This window comes from Lepus europaeus, chromosome 13, assembly GCF_033115175.1.
Source record: "Lepus europaeus isolate LE1 chromosome 13, mLepTim1.pri, whole genome shotgun sequence".
NCBI classification, from domain to species: Eukaryota; Metazoa; Chordata; class Mammalia; order Lagomorpha; family Leporidae; genus Lepus; species Lepus europaeus.
In genome coordinates, this window is record NC_084839.1 from 69,629,276 (window position 1) to 69,645,856 (window position 16,581).

The 16,581-nt window shown below is 45.5% G+C and overlaps 1 protein-coding gene across 1 annotated transcript in view; it reads right to left on the reverse strand.

Moving 5' to 3' along the window:
* The window catches only part of MOB1A (MOB kinase activator 1A), a 34,095-nt gene extending 18,974 nt beyond the window's left edge, over nucleotides 1-15,121 (reverse strand). Inside the window, exons 1-2 of the mRNA XM_062209680.1 lie at nucleotides 14,923-15,121; nucleotides 7,127-7,293 (exon numbers count right to left, since the gene is read on the reverse strand). Coding sequence (XP_062065664.1) covers nucleotides 7,127-7,293; nucleotides 14,923-14,936 — 181 coding nt within the window. The 5' untranslated portion in view covers nucleotides 14,937-15,121. The remainder of the gene's footprint in view (nucleotides 1-7,126; nucleotides 7,294-14,922) is intronic.
* Between the last annotated feature and the right edge of the window lie 1,460 nt (nucleotides 15,122-16,581).

Here is a 16,581-nt window from a genome sequence, read left to right on the forward strand (position 1 = left end):
TTTTAGGTCCAGCTCTAGTTGTTGAAGGCATTCGGAGAGTGAACCAGGGGTAGGAAGATCCTTCTCCCTGTGTATCGCTTTCAAATAAATTTTTTTTAAAAAAAGGAAAAAATTTTAAAAAGATACAACACAGACACAAGAGAGAATATATCACTTACATTATTTAAAAAAAACAAAAAAGCTAGAGACAATCAAAATCCCAAGCATGTTAATTGTAGTTATTGACAAACTGGTTTTAAATTTTATATGGAGAAACCAAAAACCCAGAGTAGTGGCCGGCACCGTGGCTTAACAGGCTAATCCTCCGCCTTGCGGCGCTGGCACACCGGGTTCTAGTCCCGGTCGGGGCACCGATCCTGTCCCGGTTGCCCCTCTTCCAGGCCAGCTCTCTGCTGTGGCCAGGGAGTGCAGTGGAGGATGGCCCAAGTCCTTGGGCCCTGCACCCCATGGGAGACCAGGGTAAGCACCTGGCTCCTGCCATCGGATCAGCGCGGTGCACCGGCCACAGCGTGCTACCGCGGCGGCCATTGGAGGGTGAACCAACGGCAAAAAGGAAGACTTTTCTCTCTGTCTCCCTCTACTGTCCACTCTGCCTGTCAAAAATAAAAAATAATAATAATAATAATAAAAAAAACCCAGAGTAGCTACCTCAACACTGAATGAAGAACTAAGTTGGGAGAACTAATACTACTCAATTTCAAGATTTACTCTAAAGCTACATTAATCAAGATAGTATTATATTGGTGAAAGAACAAATTGATCAATAGAACAGAATAATAAGCCCATAAACAGACCCACATAAATACAGTCAACTGATCTTTGACAAAGGAGCAAAGGAAATCTGAGGCAAAGACAGTCTTTTCAACAAATGGTGCTGGAACAATTGAGATATCCATAGACAAAAAAACTCAAAATGGATCACAGACCTAAATGTAGAATGTAGAAGTATAAACATGAGAATGTATAGGAGAAACTTAAGAGAAAATCTAGATGGGGCCGGCACTGTGGTACAGTGGGTTAAGCTGCTGTCTGCAGTGCCTACATCCCATATAGGCACTGGTTGAAGTCTTGGATGCTCCACTTCCAATCCAGCTCCCTACTAATGTGCCTGGGAAAGCAGCGAAGGTGGCCCAAGTCCTTGGCCCTTGCACCCACGTGGGAAAACCCGAAGAAGCTCCTGGCTTCAGCTTAGCCCAGCCCTGGCTGATGTGGTTATTTGAGGAGTGAACTAGCAGATGGATGATTGCTTTCTCCCTCCTCTCTCTGTAACTCTTTTAAATAAATAATCTTAAAAAAATTTACATGACCTTGGGTTTGGCAATGACTTTGATACATCACCAAAGGCCTAATTCATAAAAAATACTGATAAGCTGAACTTTATTAATATACAGTTTTGTTCTGCAAAAGACATGTCAAGAGAAAAAAAAAACTATATGCTGAGAGTAAATATTTTTTAGATTTTATTTATATGAAAGAGTTAGAGAGAGAGAGAGGTCTTCTATCCACTGATTCACTCCCCAATTGGCCGCAACAGCTGGCGCTATGCCGATCTGAAACCAGGAGCCAGGTGCTTCTCCTGGTCTCCCATGGGGTGCAGGGACCCAAGCACTTGGGCCATCCTCCACTGCAGTCCCGGGCCATCACAGAGAGCTGAACTAGAAGAGGAGCAAACGGGACAAGAATCCAGCGCTCCAACCGGGACTAGAACCCAGGGTGCCAGCGCCGCAGGCGGAGGATTAGCCAAGTGAGCCACTGCGCCGGCCTAGACATTTTTCAAAAGAGGAAATCCAAATGGCCAAGAGACACATGAAAAAATGCTCAGGATCACTAGCCATCAGGGAAATGCAAATCAAAACCACAATGAGGTTTTACCTCACCCCAGTTAGAATGGCCTTCATACAGAAATCAATAAACAACAAATGCTGGCAAGGATGTAGGGAAAAAGGTACCCTAATCCACTGTTAGTGGGAACATAAATTGGTAAAGCCACTATGGAAGACAGTGTGGAGATACTTCAGACATCTGAATATAGACCTACCATATGACCCAGCCATCCCACTCCTGGGAGTTTAATCAAGGGAAATGAAATCAGTAAACAAAGAGTTATCTGTAGGGTCCCGTGCTGTGGCATAGTGGATAAAGCCACTGCCTGCAGTGCTGGCATCCCATATGGGCACTAGTTCGCATCCGGCTGCTCCACTTATCATCCAGCTCTCTGCTATGGTCTGGGAAAGCAGTATAAGACGCCCCAAGTCCTTGGGCCCCTGCACCCACATAGGGGATCCGGAAGAAACTTGTGGCTCCTGGCTTCAGATCGGCGCAGCTCTGGCTGTTGCAGCCAATTGGGGAGTAAACCAGCAGATGAAAGACCTCTCTCTCTCTGTGTAACTCTTTCAAATAAATAAATCTTTTTTTTTTTTTTTTTTTTTTTTGACAGGCAGAGTGGATAGTGAGAGAGAGAGAGACAGAGAGAAAGGTCTTCCTTTTTGCCGTTGGTTAACCATCCAATGGCCGCTGTGGCCAGCGCATCTCGCCGATCTGAAGCCAGGAGCCAGGCGCTTCTCCCAGTCTCCCATGCGGGTGCAGGGCCCAAGGACTTGGGCCATCCTCCACTGCCTTCCCAGGCCATAGCAGAGAGCTGGCCTGGAAGAGGGGCAACCGGGATAGAATCCGGCGCCCCAACCAGGACTAGAACCTGGTGTGCCGGCGCCGCAAGGCGGAGGATTAGCCTGTTAAGCCACAGCGCCGGCCATAAATAAATCTTAAAAAAAGAGTTATCTGCACCCCATGTTTATTGCAGCTCAATTCACAATAGCTAAGACACAGAATCAACCCAAATGCCCATCAACTGAAGACAGAATAAAGAAATTATGGGAGGGGCTGGCACTGTGGCATAGTGGGTAAAGCCGCTGCCTGCTGTACAGGCATCCCTTATGGGTGCCAGTTTGAGACCCAGCTGCTCCTCTTCTGATCTCTGCTGTAGCCTGGGAAAGCAGTAGAAGATGGCCCAAGTCTTTGAGCCCCTGCACCTGCATGGGAAGACCTGGAGGAAGCTCCTGGCTCCTGGTTCCTGGCTCTGGCCATTGTGGCCAATTGGGGAGTGAACCAGCAAATGGAAGACCTTTCTCTCTCTCTCTTTCTGCCTCTCCTCTGTGTAACTCTTTCAAATAAATAAATAAAAAAGGCTCACATGAGCCACTTTTTCGAGGGTTAAATGGCCACAGTAATGGTGCCGGTGCCGCGGCTCAATGGGCTAATCCTCCACCTTGTGGCGCCGGCACACAGGGTTCTAGTCCCGGTCGGGGCACCGGATTCTGTCCCGGTTGCCCCTCTTCCAGGCCAGCTCTCTGCTGTGGCTCGGGAGTGCAGTGGAGGATGGCCCAAGTGCTTGGGCCCTGCACCCCAAGGGAGACCAGGAGAAGCACCTGGCTCCTGCCATCGGATCAGCGCGGTGTGCCAGCCACACCAGTGTGGCGGCCATTGGAGGGTGAACCAACGGCAAAGGAAGACCTTTCTCTCTGTCTCTCTCACTATCCACTCTGCCTGTCAAAAAAATAAATAAATAAAAATATTTTTAAAAAATTAAAAATTAAAAAAAAATGGCCACAGTAATGATAAAGAACATTTTCCCGCTGGCACCGCGGCTCACTAGGCTAATCCTCCGCCTTGCAGCGCCGGCACACCGGGTTCTAGTCCCGGTCGGGGCACCGATCCTGTCCCGGTTGCCCCTCTTCCAGGCCAGCTCTCTGCTGTGGCCAGGGAGTGCAGTGGAGGATGGCCCAAGTCCTTGGGCCCTGCACCCCATGGGAGACCAGGAGAAGCACCTGGCTCCTGCCATCGGATCAGCGTGGTGCGCCGGCTGCAGCGCGCTTACCGCGGCGGCCATTGGAGGGTGAACCAACGGCAAAAGGAAGACCTTTCTCTCTGTCTCTCTCTCACTGTCCACTCTGCCTGTCAAAAATTTAAAAAAAAAAAAAAGAACATTTTCATCATTGCATAAAGCTCTGGATCTAGCATTTATAGAAAACAAATGAAGGAACAGAACACGATCATGATGTCTTGGGGGACATAAACAGCAAAATTCACTGGATGGAGCCGACACTGTGGTGCAGAGGGTAAAACTTCTGCCTGCAGTGCTGGCATCCCATATGGGCACCAGTTTGAGTCCTGGCTGCTCAACTTCTGTCCAGCTCTCTGTTATGGCCTGGGAAAGCAATAGAAGATGGCCCAAGTCCTTGGGCCCCTGCGTCTGTGTGGGAGACCTAGAAGAAGCTCTTGGCTCCTGGTTTTGGATCTGCTCAGCTCTGGCCGTTGTGGATATTTGGGGAGTGAACCAGAGATGGAAGATCTCTCTCGGTCTCTCCCTCTCTCTTTCAAATAAATAAAAAACAATGGGAGGGGCAGGCAGTGTGGTGCAGTGGATTAAGCTGCTTACCTGCAGCCCACATTTTGTAGCGGAGTGCCTATTTGAGTCCTGGCTACTCTGCTTCTGATCCGGCTTCCTGCTAATGTGTGGGAAACCAGCAGATGATGATTCAAGTACTTGAGTCCCTGCCACCTTTGTGGGAGACCTAGATGGAGTACTTGGCTTCAACTTGACCCAATCCCATTGTTGTGGGAGATCTGTTTGTCTTTCCCTCTCTTCTCTGACTCTAAATATATTTTTAAAAGATTTATTTATTTATTTGAAAGGAGAGTTATAGACGGCAAGGCTGAGTCAGAGAGAGAGGTCTTCTCTCTGCTGGTTCACTCCTCAAATGGCAGCAAGGCCAAAGCTGGGCTGATCGGAAGCCAGAAGCTTCTTCTGGGTCTCCCATATGGGTGCAGGGGCCCAAGCACTTGTGCCATCTTCCACTGCTTTCCCAGGCCATCAGCAAGGAGCTGGATCATAAGAGGAGCAGTCAGGAAAAGAACCAGCACATATATGGGCTGCCAGCACTGCAGGTGGAGGCTTAACCTACCACGCCACATCATCAGCCCCTCTAAATATTTAAAAAAGATCACAGATTTTGTCTTTTAAAAGATACTAACTGATTTACAAATTAATTAATATGTCAGAAATTTGCTTCAGAATAATCAAGTTGGGATATAGAAGAAGCACAATTGGTCACAAATTGATACTGGCTGAAAGAGGATGACAGATACCGGGAAATTCACTGTACTAGTTTGTCTACTTTTACATTTATAATTTTCCAGTAAAAAGTTTTAAAATCTCCTAGAATATCTGAAATTTCTTTTTTTTTCTTTTTTTTTTTTTTTTTTGACAGGCAGAGTGGATAGTGAGAGAGAGAGACAGAGAGAAAGGTCTTCCTTTTTGCTGTTGGTTCACCCTCCAATGGCAGCTGAGGACGGCACATCGTGCTGATCCGAAGGCAGGAGCCAGGTGCTTCTCCTGGTCTCCCATGCGGGTGCAGGGCCCAAGGACTTGGGCCATCCTCCACTGCCTTCCCGGGCCATAGCAGAGAGCTGGCCTGGAAGAGGGGCAACTGGGACAGAATCCGGTGCCCGAACCAGAAGTAGAACCTGGTGTACTGGCGCCGCAAGGTGGAGGATTAGCCTGTTAAGCCACGGCGCCGGCCTAAATTTCTTTTTTTTTTTTTTAAAGATTTATTTTTTACTTGAGAGTCAGAGTTACACAGAGAGAGGAGAGGCAGGCAGAGAGAGAGAGAGGTCTTCCATCCGCTGGGTCACTCCCCAATTGGCCGCAACAGCCTAAACTGCGCCAATCTGAAGCCAGGAGCTTCTTCCGGGTCTCCCACGTGGGTGCAGTGGCCCAAGGACTTGGGTCATCTTCTACTGCTTTCCCAGGCCACAGAAGAGAGCTGGATTGGAAGTGGAGCAGCCGGGACTAGAATCGGCGCCCATATGGGACGCTGGTGCTTCAGGCCAGGGCGTTAACCCACTGCGAAAAAGTGCCAGCCCCCGAACATCTGAAATTTCTAATAGAGTTAAATTTTATCACCCAGAACCAGTCTCATCTCAGAAATGAGAGACTTGGGGCCAGCACTGTGGTGTAGTGGGTAAAACCACCGCCTGCAGCGCCAGCATCCCATATGGGTGCCGGTTCAAGTCCCAGCTGCTCCATTTCCAATCCAGCTCTCAGCTATGGCCTGGGAAAGCAGCAGAAGATGGCCTAAGTGAGAGACCTGGAAGAAGCTACAGGCTCCTGATCGGACAGTTCTAGCCATTGCACCCATTTGGGGAGTGAACCAGAGGATGAAAGACCTCTGTCTCTCTGCCTCTGCAACTCTGCCTTTCAAATAAATAAATAAACCTAGAAAAAAAAAAAAAGAAAGAAAGAAAGAAAAAAGAAATGACTCACATTGAAATCTCTAGCAGGACTGTGCCATGTCCTGCCCTTGTTCTCTTGGACTCAGCGACTTTCAGCCCACTATTCCTCCATTTTCTCTCAGGTTCTCAATTTCCTTCTGACTTCGCAAGTCACAACAATCAACCATATAAACTACAACTGACTTTTCTGATGAATAGGCCAATGAGTGCAGCTGGGCTTAGGGGCAAAAGAATTCGAATGGATTTTGTATTGTCAGTCTCTCAGGTGACTTTACTCTGCAGTCTCGTCTCCTCAGAAACTTCTAACCCATAGGACTCACCATTTCTCCTCAGGTCTCTACTCAGCACAAGTTACTACCAAGTATTCTGAAGAGAACATTATTGGATTTATTTGTACTTATGTGTTTCTTTACAGATAATCTGCTGTATTACAATAATTATACCTGTAAAAGAAAATTAACAAAAAGATTTTGGCAAAATCTTTTATAAACCAACTGTATGTCATCAAAAACTTAATGTTGGGGTCAGCACTATGGTACAGTGGGTTAAGCAGCTGCTCGCAATGCAGGTTTCCCTTATCAGACCAGGAGTCTCAGCTGCTCCACTTCTGATACAGCTTTCTGCCAAGGAAGCAGATGGTGGCCCATGTACTTGGGCCCCTGCAACCCACACGGGAGACCAGGATGGACTTTCCATCTGCTAGCTTCAGCCTGGACCAGATTTGGCCATTGAGAGTGAACCAGTAGATGGAAGATAGATCTCTCTGTAGTTCTGGCTTTCAAATAAATAAAAAAATCTTAAAAAAAAAAACAAAAAAACAAAAAACACAACTTACTGTTAACAGCAATCCATTCATTGAGGTCCTCTCCCTCTGGCAACATAACAGCTTGTCTCAGATTCCCACTTCCTAGAGTTGCTTCTGCGTGTTTCAAGAGTTCATACTGATGAGACCCTTCTGGGATATTCTTCTTTGGTTTGAATGTCTTCGAAGAACGGCTGCTGCTGTTAGGTTAAAAGTAAAAGCATATGAGTTTTTAGGAATATACCAAAATGACATTATTTTAGGCATAGAAATTGCTCTATAAAACAATTACTCCCCACCCTCAAATGCCAGAATTGGAGAGGGAAAGTGGAAGGATAATGATCACAATAAAAGAATGTTCCAGTATGTTTTTCCCACAACACATAAAAGCAAGTTTAGCAGCACAATTCCACAAATAAGGCAATTTTACTATGTCCTGCTAATAAATTCAGTGTAAAACACTTTAACCAAAGAAAAAAACATAGAGTCTACGCTTTGATCTGCCACTCACTCTGACTGCCTAAGAAATGTATCCTTTTAATCTCAATTTCTACCTATAAGAAATGTTACAGGGAAGGGAGGTAGGCTTAAGGTTCTCATAGTTCAAAAACATCCAGTTTTCTATATCAAAATATTTGGAATGTCATCAAAGCGAACCACAGTAAAATAACTACTACTAACATTGTAGAAGTTTTTAGCAGGGAAAATATATGAGACAGACATAATTATTTAGGGTGGGAGACTAATCTTTATTCCCAAATTACACCATCCATGAGGTCTTCCCAAAATCCAGAAACCTTAAAAGAAAAAAAAAAGCTTGAGGTGGTTAAAGATTGTTTGGGAGAGTTTGTTGTAATGGTTTTGCTGTAAAAGTGTTGCTGACAAGCATGGTGCTGGTAACAGTTCAACAATCCGTGGCTGCTCATTCTTGCCTACTTTTCTCTCCCTCTGAAGCAGGTTAGCATTGAAGGTGGTATGGAAAAGCCTGCATGCGTGTTCAATTCCAAATCATAACACAGCAAAGAAATAAGTAGCAAAAAAAGTACTTAAAACATATAGTACAAAGGATTAGCTGGAGTTTGTTTAACCAGGAAACTTACGCACAACCATATAAAATGTTTTTAGTTTCTTTCTACCAACAAGTTTAAAACATATGATGCAGAGATTCAGGTCACACGAATTAAAATATATCTTTGATTAATTTTAGCAGTTTAAATTTATGGACAATCTTATCTATAAGCCAATTAAAATAAAATTCTTAATAAAATTTTCCCATGTGGACATATAATATGTACACACATATAACATAACATAATAGACCAATATAGCAATTTTAATAATAGCTTTTAAAATCTTTAACTCTTTTTATAGATTGCCAATTGATTTGAATTGCTTTTTGTTTTTAGTAACCTCAGTTAACCATACTTTCTCTCAGTTGGTACTGTTAATACATTATTGGCTTCATCTGTTCACAGAGCCATCCCAAAGTACTGAATACAATAGAGGTGCCTGGAAAAAGTCCATAGGAACCTATAGGAGGACAGCTAAACACAGAACCAACAATGCTTTAGTTTTATGAGCAGCAAATCATATATAACTGTGGATGACAAAAGACTTTAAGTTGCCATGTTTAAAATTATAAACTCATCAACCAACAAGAGGCACTTGCTTACTTCACAGTATTTTTGAAAGCACCTGTAGGATTTTACAAGTATTTAACCCTCTAGTCCTCTGGGGCTTTTTCATTAAGATAACTATCATGTCTAGTAACACAAGATCATTTGACTTTTTCATTCTCAAACATTTGTATTAATAGCATTTTCCATTATAGAAACTTAAAATTTAGTACCACGTCACATCTTGACAGGACTTCTAATATAATCCAAATAGCCTGATTAGTTGGTGTTTCTATAAGATGAGAGACATAGGTCCTTCGATTTTTTCAGTTGGGCCCAAACTGGAAAAACTAAAGTCCAAGATTTACTGGAAATTTTAGAGTCCAGATTGTTTGAAACTTTGATTTTTTGAATGCCTGTCAAGAATGGCAAGAAGGCTCAAAATCCAAAATATCTGGTTGAAATAAGATTCCTTAAAATCATGACATAACATAGACCAAATTTGATCGTTGTTACAAGGTAATTATTCAAATCTTTGAAAATAAGCAAATATTTAAATAACCCATAGCTCTTAATAAAAATTCAGCTGTTTTTGAACAATTAGAATTTAACAGATATCAAGAGAACATAATAGATTACTTTAACACATTGCTTTAACAGAGAATCAGATATTTAAGAGGTGTTCTCAAATACTTAAAATTCTTAAAATTTATAGAAGGCATTGGACCTTCTGGTAAATGTTTTCTTAAGTTGTTATCTAATGGTTGAAACGGTTTGCTAAGTATTCATGTAATATTGCTATTGTCAGCAAGCGATCTAGGACTTGCTCCCTCATTTCTCTATTCTAAGCCCAACTTGTTCTTTCATTTCTCTATTCTCCTCAAGGTAGGAAACTAATTCTATTATGAAGGAATCTGTAGGACGCACAATTTAATCTTTAGACCTTATAAAAGAGATGGCTAATATTTTTCTGTAATAGCATAGCCAAAATAAGAACTTAAATTATAATCTCATAGCTAGATTTACTTCGCCATCATCGAAGTAAACAGGAAGTAGAAAAAACCTCCCTTTCAGACCAAAGGGAAAGAAAGTTTTAAAGTGAGAATATAATTTTCCTCATGGGCATTGTCTACTTTAGAAAAACTACTACAGAACACGCCTGTGACTATAGACTTGTAGTTCAGGCCACTGAAGATTAGAGATGGGACTTGGACACTCCCTTGACTTGCATCCTCTGGTCTGCTTTAACAAAAACCAGGAGGAAAAGAAAGCTAGGCATCAGAAGCAATGGGTGGCAGGCCTACTAATGGCTGATCCGTACAGTGATCTGCCCTCAAGGAGACCCAACAGGCCAGTCCACTGCAGTGGCTTTCAGTGTGGTAAGCCTGGGCTTCAGCAGAAGTCAGCTTGTGAAGAGCCCTGGCAGCTCTGCCAAGAGTTGGATCACTGGAAATGGACCTGCCCTGGAGTCGAAGGATGCCCAGGTCAGAGCCACAGATCTTATTGGCTCTAAGCTGAAAAGCCCTTCACTCAGCCCAGCTTCCAAAGTGACCACCGCAGCTGAGGGGACAGCCAAGTAGGGTCAGCAACATTGAAGGCAGAGCTGTAAATTTCTTGTTAGAGATGCCACCTGCCTTTACCTGGCCAGCTCTCCTCCCAGGCCAGCCAAGTAATGAAAGTCAACAGAGTGCCTTCCCCTAGGAGGTTCACACCTCCCTTAGGATATACCCCATGTGAAGAGATAGATAGGTCTGGGCCTCTTAGAAGGCCTAAAGCCCAACAGATTATTATCAAGCCCCTTCTGTCAGGTTCTATTTGCCTCTCAATCAGAAAACTTAATTGTAGCTTAGACAGCACCTTTCTTAGCTCCTCTAATAATGACTCTGTCCTTTGTTCTAGACCCTGTCTAGTGCACTTGGGCCTCATTCCTTTGTAATCATAACCTCTACTCTACCTCCAATGGCTCTATTCCCAACCTGTGTGTACTGACGGTCCTCTTCCCCACTTAATGCTGTATTATTGTTCAGACCTGGTTAATGCCACTCTTAGGATCATTGGTTACTATCCTCACCCTGTCTTTTATGACCTTGTCTAAATATGATCAGAGTTGGCGAACTTGGAAGGCTTCCATAGCCTTGGCAACTCATGACGACAGCCTAGGGTGGTTACTGGCGCCATAAACTAGAGTGTCAATTTGTTGGGTCAACAACAGGAGTCACTGTGCACTTGCTCCTCATGTAGGATCTCTGTCCTTAATGTGCTGTACATTGTGATTTAATGCTATAACTAGTACTCAAACAGTATGTTTCACTTTGTGTTTCTATGTGGGTGCAAACTGTTGAAATCTTTACTTAATATATACTATAATTGATCTTCTGTATATAGAAAAAATTGAAAATGAATCTTGATGTAAATGGTAGGGGAGAGGGAGCGGGAGAGGGGAGGGTTGTGGGTGGGACGGAAGTTATGGGAAACCATTGTAATCCATAAGCTGTACTTTGGAAATTTATATCCATTAAATAAAAGTTAAAAAAACAAAAGGATTAGCTGGATACTAAAGGACTTCAGCAACTTAGTAAGAATATAAGGAACTCTTAGAAAAGTGGGCTAATGAGATGAATAGCAATTCAGAAGTGCTACAGTCAACAAAGATGTGAAAAACTGTTCAACCGAAGAAAGATATATTTTTACCCTAATCTGAATGTCAAAGATTACATTATTAACTGTGGACTAAGGTATAGAGATTAGTACTCTGATACACTCTCAGTGGAAGTGTAAAGCCATATAATATATTGGTAGAACAATATGGCAGTATCTGCTAACACCAACAACCCCGCCATCTATCCTCCATTCCACTTCTCAGTATCTCGCCTAAAGAGGTTAAAAAAAAACTAGAAATAATCCTAAAGTTTATCAGTAGAGAAATAACTACTTAACATACAAAGTTTGTAATATTGCAGACTCACAGACTATTCATATATAAAGATCTCAAAACATAAATACACTCAGAACCAAATGAACAGTAACAGCCCATTTTGTAAATGACAGAAAGTACACAACAAACTAATGATTACCCTAGGAAGGGAAGGGAACAGAACTGTAGCTATTATTTTACCTGAGTAAAATGACTTTTAAATAAGACTGATTAAAGTAGAAAATTATGAAAACACTAAAAATCAAATGTGAAAGTTTTTAATAGGATAAAGAACTACATTTAACAGGGAAGTAACAAATTAGAAGGAATGGACCTTCACAAATAGCAGTAACGGGTAGGCATGTGGCACAGCAGGTTAAAGCTGTTGCTTGGAATACCCAAATCCCATCTACAGTGCTGGTTCGAGTCCTGGCTACTCTGCTTCTGATCCAGCTTCCTGCTAATGCACCTGGGAAGCAGCAGATGATGGCTCAAGTACGTTAGTTCCTGCCATCCAGGTGGGAAAACCAGACAGATGGAGTTCCTGCCGCTTTGCTTCAGCCTGGATCAGCCCTGGCTGTTGCAAACACTGGTGGAGTGAACCAGCAGAGGGAAGATTTCTCTGTCGAGCTGCTGTTCAAATAAATAAATCTTAAAAGAAGGAAAAAAAAAAAAAAGCTGTGACTGGCAAGAAACTAAATATGGAAAACTAGTACGAAGTGATTTGTCAAGATTCAGTGTAGTCTTCATGCAGATTAAGATTTTGGGGGCCGGCACTGTGATGCAGTGGATTAAGTAATATGGGGGCCAGTTCAAGTCCCAGCTGCTCCACTTCCAATCCAGCTCCCTGTTAATGCACCTAGGAAAACAGCAGAGGATGGTCCACGTCCTTGGACCCCTACCCCACGCCGGAGACCTAGAGGAAGCTCCTAGCTTTGGCCTGGCCCAGCCCTGGCTGTTGTGGTCATCTGGGGAGTGAAACAGCAGATGGAAGACCTCTCCTTTTCTCTCCTTCTCTCTCTGAAACTGTGTCTTTCAAGTAAATAAACTTTAAAGAAAAAAAAATTTTTGTGCTTCAAATGACACCATGAAGACAGTGAAAACAACCCACAAAATGCAGGAAACTACTTGCAGATCATGGATTTGATAATGGACTTGTATCCTGAATGTATAAAAGTCTTATAAATGAAAAAGACAACAGTTTAAAAATGGGTGAAGGATCTGCATAGACCTTACTCCGAAGAAGATAAACAAATGCCAATAAGCAAGGGAAAAGATGCACAGCATAAGTCATCACGGAAATGCAATGCAAAGTGAGAAGATGCCACTTCATGCTGACTTAAGATGGCTGTAATAAAAAAGTCAGATAATTAATAAATGCTAGAGTGGATGTGGGGAAATTGGAACCACCACACAGTGCAGGTGGAGATGCAAAATGATGCTGCGTTTTGAAAAAGTTTGGCAGTTTTTCAAAAGATCAAACACAGTTACCATACCAATCAGCAATTCTGGTCCTTGGTGTCTGAGGATACCCATGCATGAATACATGAGATCCTCCACACAAATGTCAAGTCTCATTTTTGGGTTCAAAAAGCAACTGAGGGGGCCGGCACTGTGGTGTAACAGGTAAAGCTGCCGCCTGCAGTGCCAGCATCCCATATGGGCACTGGTTCAAGTCCTGGCTGCTCCACTTCCGATCCAGTTCTTTGCTATGGCCTGGGAAAGCAGTAGAAGATGGCCCAAGTCCTTGGACTCCTGCACCCACATGGGAGACCTGGAAGAAGCTCCTGGCTTTGGATCGGCACAGCTCCAGCAGTTGTGGCCAGTTGGGGAGTGAACCAGCTAATGGAAGACCTCTCTCTCTCTGTCTCTCCTTCTCTCCCTGTGTAACCCTTTCAAATGTATAAATAAATCTAAAAAAAAAAAAAAGCAACTGAGCACTCGAGCATCCACAAACTAAAAACCATTAATTAAACATCAGCTCAGGGTCCGGCGCTGTGGCACAGTGAGTTAATGCCCTGGCCTGAAGTGCCGGCATCCCTTGTGGACGTCAGTTTGAGATCTGAGACCCGGCTGCTCCACTTCCAGTCCAGCTCTCTGCTGTGGCCTGGGAAAGCAGTAGAGGATGGCCCAAGTCCTTGGGCCCCCCGCACCCGCGTGGGAGACCAGGAGGAGGCTCCTGGCTTCAGATCAGTGCAGCTCTGGCCATTGTGGCCAGTTGGGGAGTGACCCCAGCAGATGGAAGACACCCCCCCCCCGCCTCTCCTTTCTCTGTGTAGCTCTTTCAAATAAATAAATCTTTTTAAAAAAAATAAACATCAACTCATAAGCCTTCCACACAACTCTGGTGGAAATCTCTAATTAAATCTAAACCTTACAGACTTTTTAACATGGTAATCGTACTTTGGAGACTATATATACCCTTAAGAAAATAACCCAAAGGAGAGAAAAATCTAGGCGGGGAGACCCCACCGGGACAGCAAAGGCATTTTCAGTAGTGCTATATTATAACAGCACAATACTGGACAGAATTCGAAATTTCCACAATAAAGGAGTAAACAAAGTCTGGATATGAATTACTGAATTTAATTTAATAAAAGTGTAAGGCACGCTATGTCCATAATCAAAAGTGGGTATTTATTCAGCCGTGCACCACACATGTAAGCGATACACAGGCAGAGGAAGCCACTTGAACAATAAACACGCTGCCAGAGCTATGCTTCTCAAACCTTAAGCATCTAAGGACAGTTAATTCGCAAGCTTTTCCACTGAAGCCTCATTTGGGTCCAGGCGTTCTCTCCGTAACTGGATTCCACAGACAAGAGACATTAGCCAACTTAAAGCCACAGTACAGGACAGAACAGAACAGGAGAGAAGGCTCCGCGGCCAGGCCCAGGTCAGCTCCAAGCTGCTCAAACCACGTTTGCCCGGCGCGGCAGTCTTCCGCGGGGGCCATTTAATACAAAACCCGACAACGCGTGGAGTAAAAGGCTAAGTCAGCAGCGGGTCACGACCGCTACAGGCTCCAGATCAGCGACGCCGCGGCCGCGCTCCGCCCCCGGGGGCGCCGGGGCGGAAAAGTTTGCAGGCGCCGCCGGCCTCGGGGCCTCTCTAGTCCCCGGCTTCCTGCGCCTCGACCTTCAGCTCCCTGGTCTCCACCCACCTCCCCGCCTCCGCAGCGGACCAGGGCAGCGGGAAAGCCGCCGCCAGCCACCTGCCCCCAGGGCCTAGCCCTCGCCTCGGGCGCCCTCCCTGACCTCGGCCCTCGGCCCCGCCGCCCCCGGCCCGGCCTCACTCACAAGAGGAAGCTCATCTTCGGTCGCCGGAGGGGAGGGGAGGGGCCGCTGGCCCCCGCCCCGGTCAGTCCTCGGAGCCGGCTCCGGCAGCGCGAGGGAGCGGACGGTGCTCAGCTCGCGGACAGCGGAAGCAGGGCCGCGGTGGCTCCGAGCCGCTTCGAGCCGCTGCAATCCCTTGAAACCGCGGCGCCTGCCTCGCCTGCCTCCCCCACCTCACAGACCCGAAATGCGGAACCGGCCAAGTCTCGCGAGCCGAGGCTTGCGCCCGCCCCGCGACACAGGACTCGACGCGCCCCTTCTCGCCCCGCCCCTCCCAGAGCTCGGCCAATGAGCGTTCTGCAGGCCGGGGAGGCGGGTCGAGGTGAGGGGGTCCGCCGGAAGGAAGAGGGGCACCCGCGCCGGTCAAGCCTTGATCCGCTGGGCTCCTCTCCTGATTCCCAGGTGGCAGGGGGCGCTTACGAGCGTTGCGTACCCCTGCCGTGTTGTTTTTTTTATGTATTTAATTTTAAATTGAGATAAAAACATATAGTCTCAAATTCACTCTTTGGAAAGCGGCTTTTTCCTGTGTATTCTTAGAGTTGTCCAGTCACCACTGTTAATCTAATTCTGGAAAGTTCCCATGACCCCATTAGCACTGGGTAATTCGTTTCTTTCTGCGGACCGCTATTCTTTCTAGTTCTCCCGACTTGCCTACGCTGCACGTTTCCTGTGCATGGCTGTAGTCCTTACTGACTCGCTTCCTTCGCCTAGCACAGTGTCTTACCCAGGCTGCAGCATGTATCAGACCTCATTTGTTCCTTGGATGATGGGGTTCTGGGTTGCTTTCACCTCTTGGTTTTCTGGAATAACGCTGCTGTGCTGAGCTATGTGTGGATGAGTGGGTCGTGACTACCAGATGACGCTGTGGGGGAGTAAAGGAGGAAGAGGAAGGCCGTGGAGGCTTGCGGCGCAGCAAATGGCTGAGCAGGATGCCCGGTGTGAGGAGCAGGCGTTGCGATGCTGGGCCTCTCCCCGCCTATTCACCTTGTTCCTGATTTCATTCATGCGTCGCTGGTCACATTGGGTCAACGATGTTCGCTTTATTAACTTTGTCATTTTGTTGGCATTTAAGTTATTCATGTGTGATCTGATAAAGCTATACAGAAACGATAGACACGTAGACTTTCATAAAACTGTATATTTTAATAATGTTGGTTGTATTTCCACACTATCATAAGAAAGGAATTCATACACACACACCCTTTTGAGGATATGAAAGCCCAGCCATTTATTAGTAAAACCTTTCGGGACGGGTAGATTTAGGTAGAGTGGCAGGGGGGTTAGGATTAGAAGATTGTAGGTGGCCGGCGCGGTGGCTCAACAGGCTAATCCTCCACCTTGCGGCGCCAGCACACCAGGTTCTAGTCCCGGTCGGGGTGCCGGATTCTATCCCTGTTGCCCCTCTTCCAGGCCAGCTCTCTGCTATGGCCCGGGAAGTCAGTGGAGGATGGCCCAAGTCCTTGGGCCCTGCACCTGCATGGGAGACCGGGAGAAGCACCTGGCTCCTGGCTTCGGATCAGCGAGATGCGCCGGCCGCAGCGGCCATTGGAGGGTGAACCAACGGCAAAAAGGAAGACTTTTCTCTCTGTCTCTCTCTCTCACTATCCACTCTGCCTGTCAAAA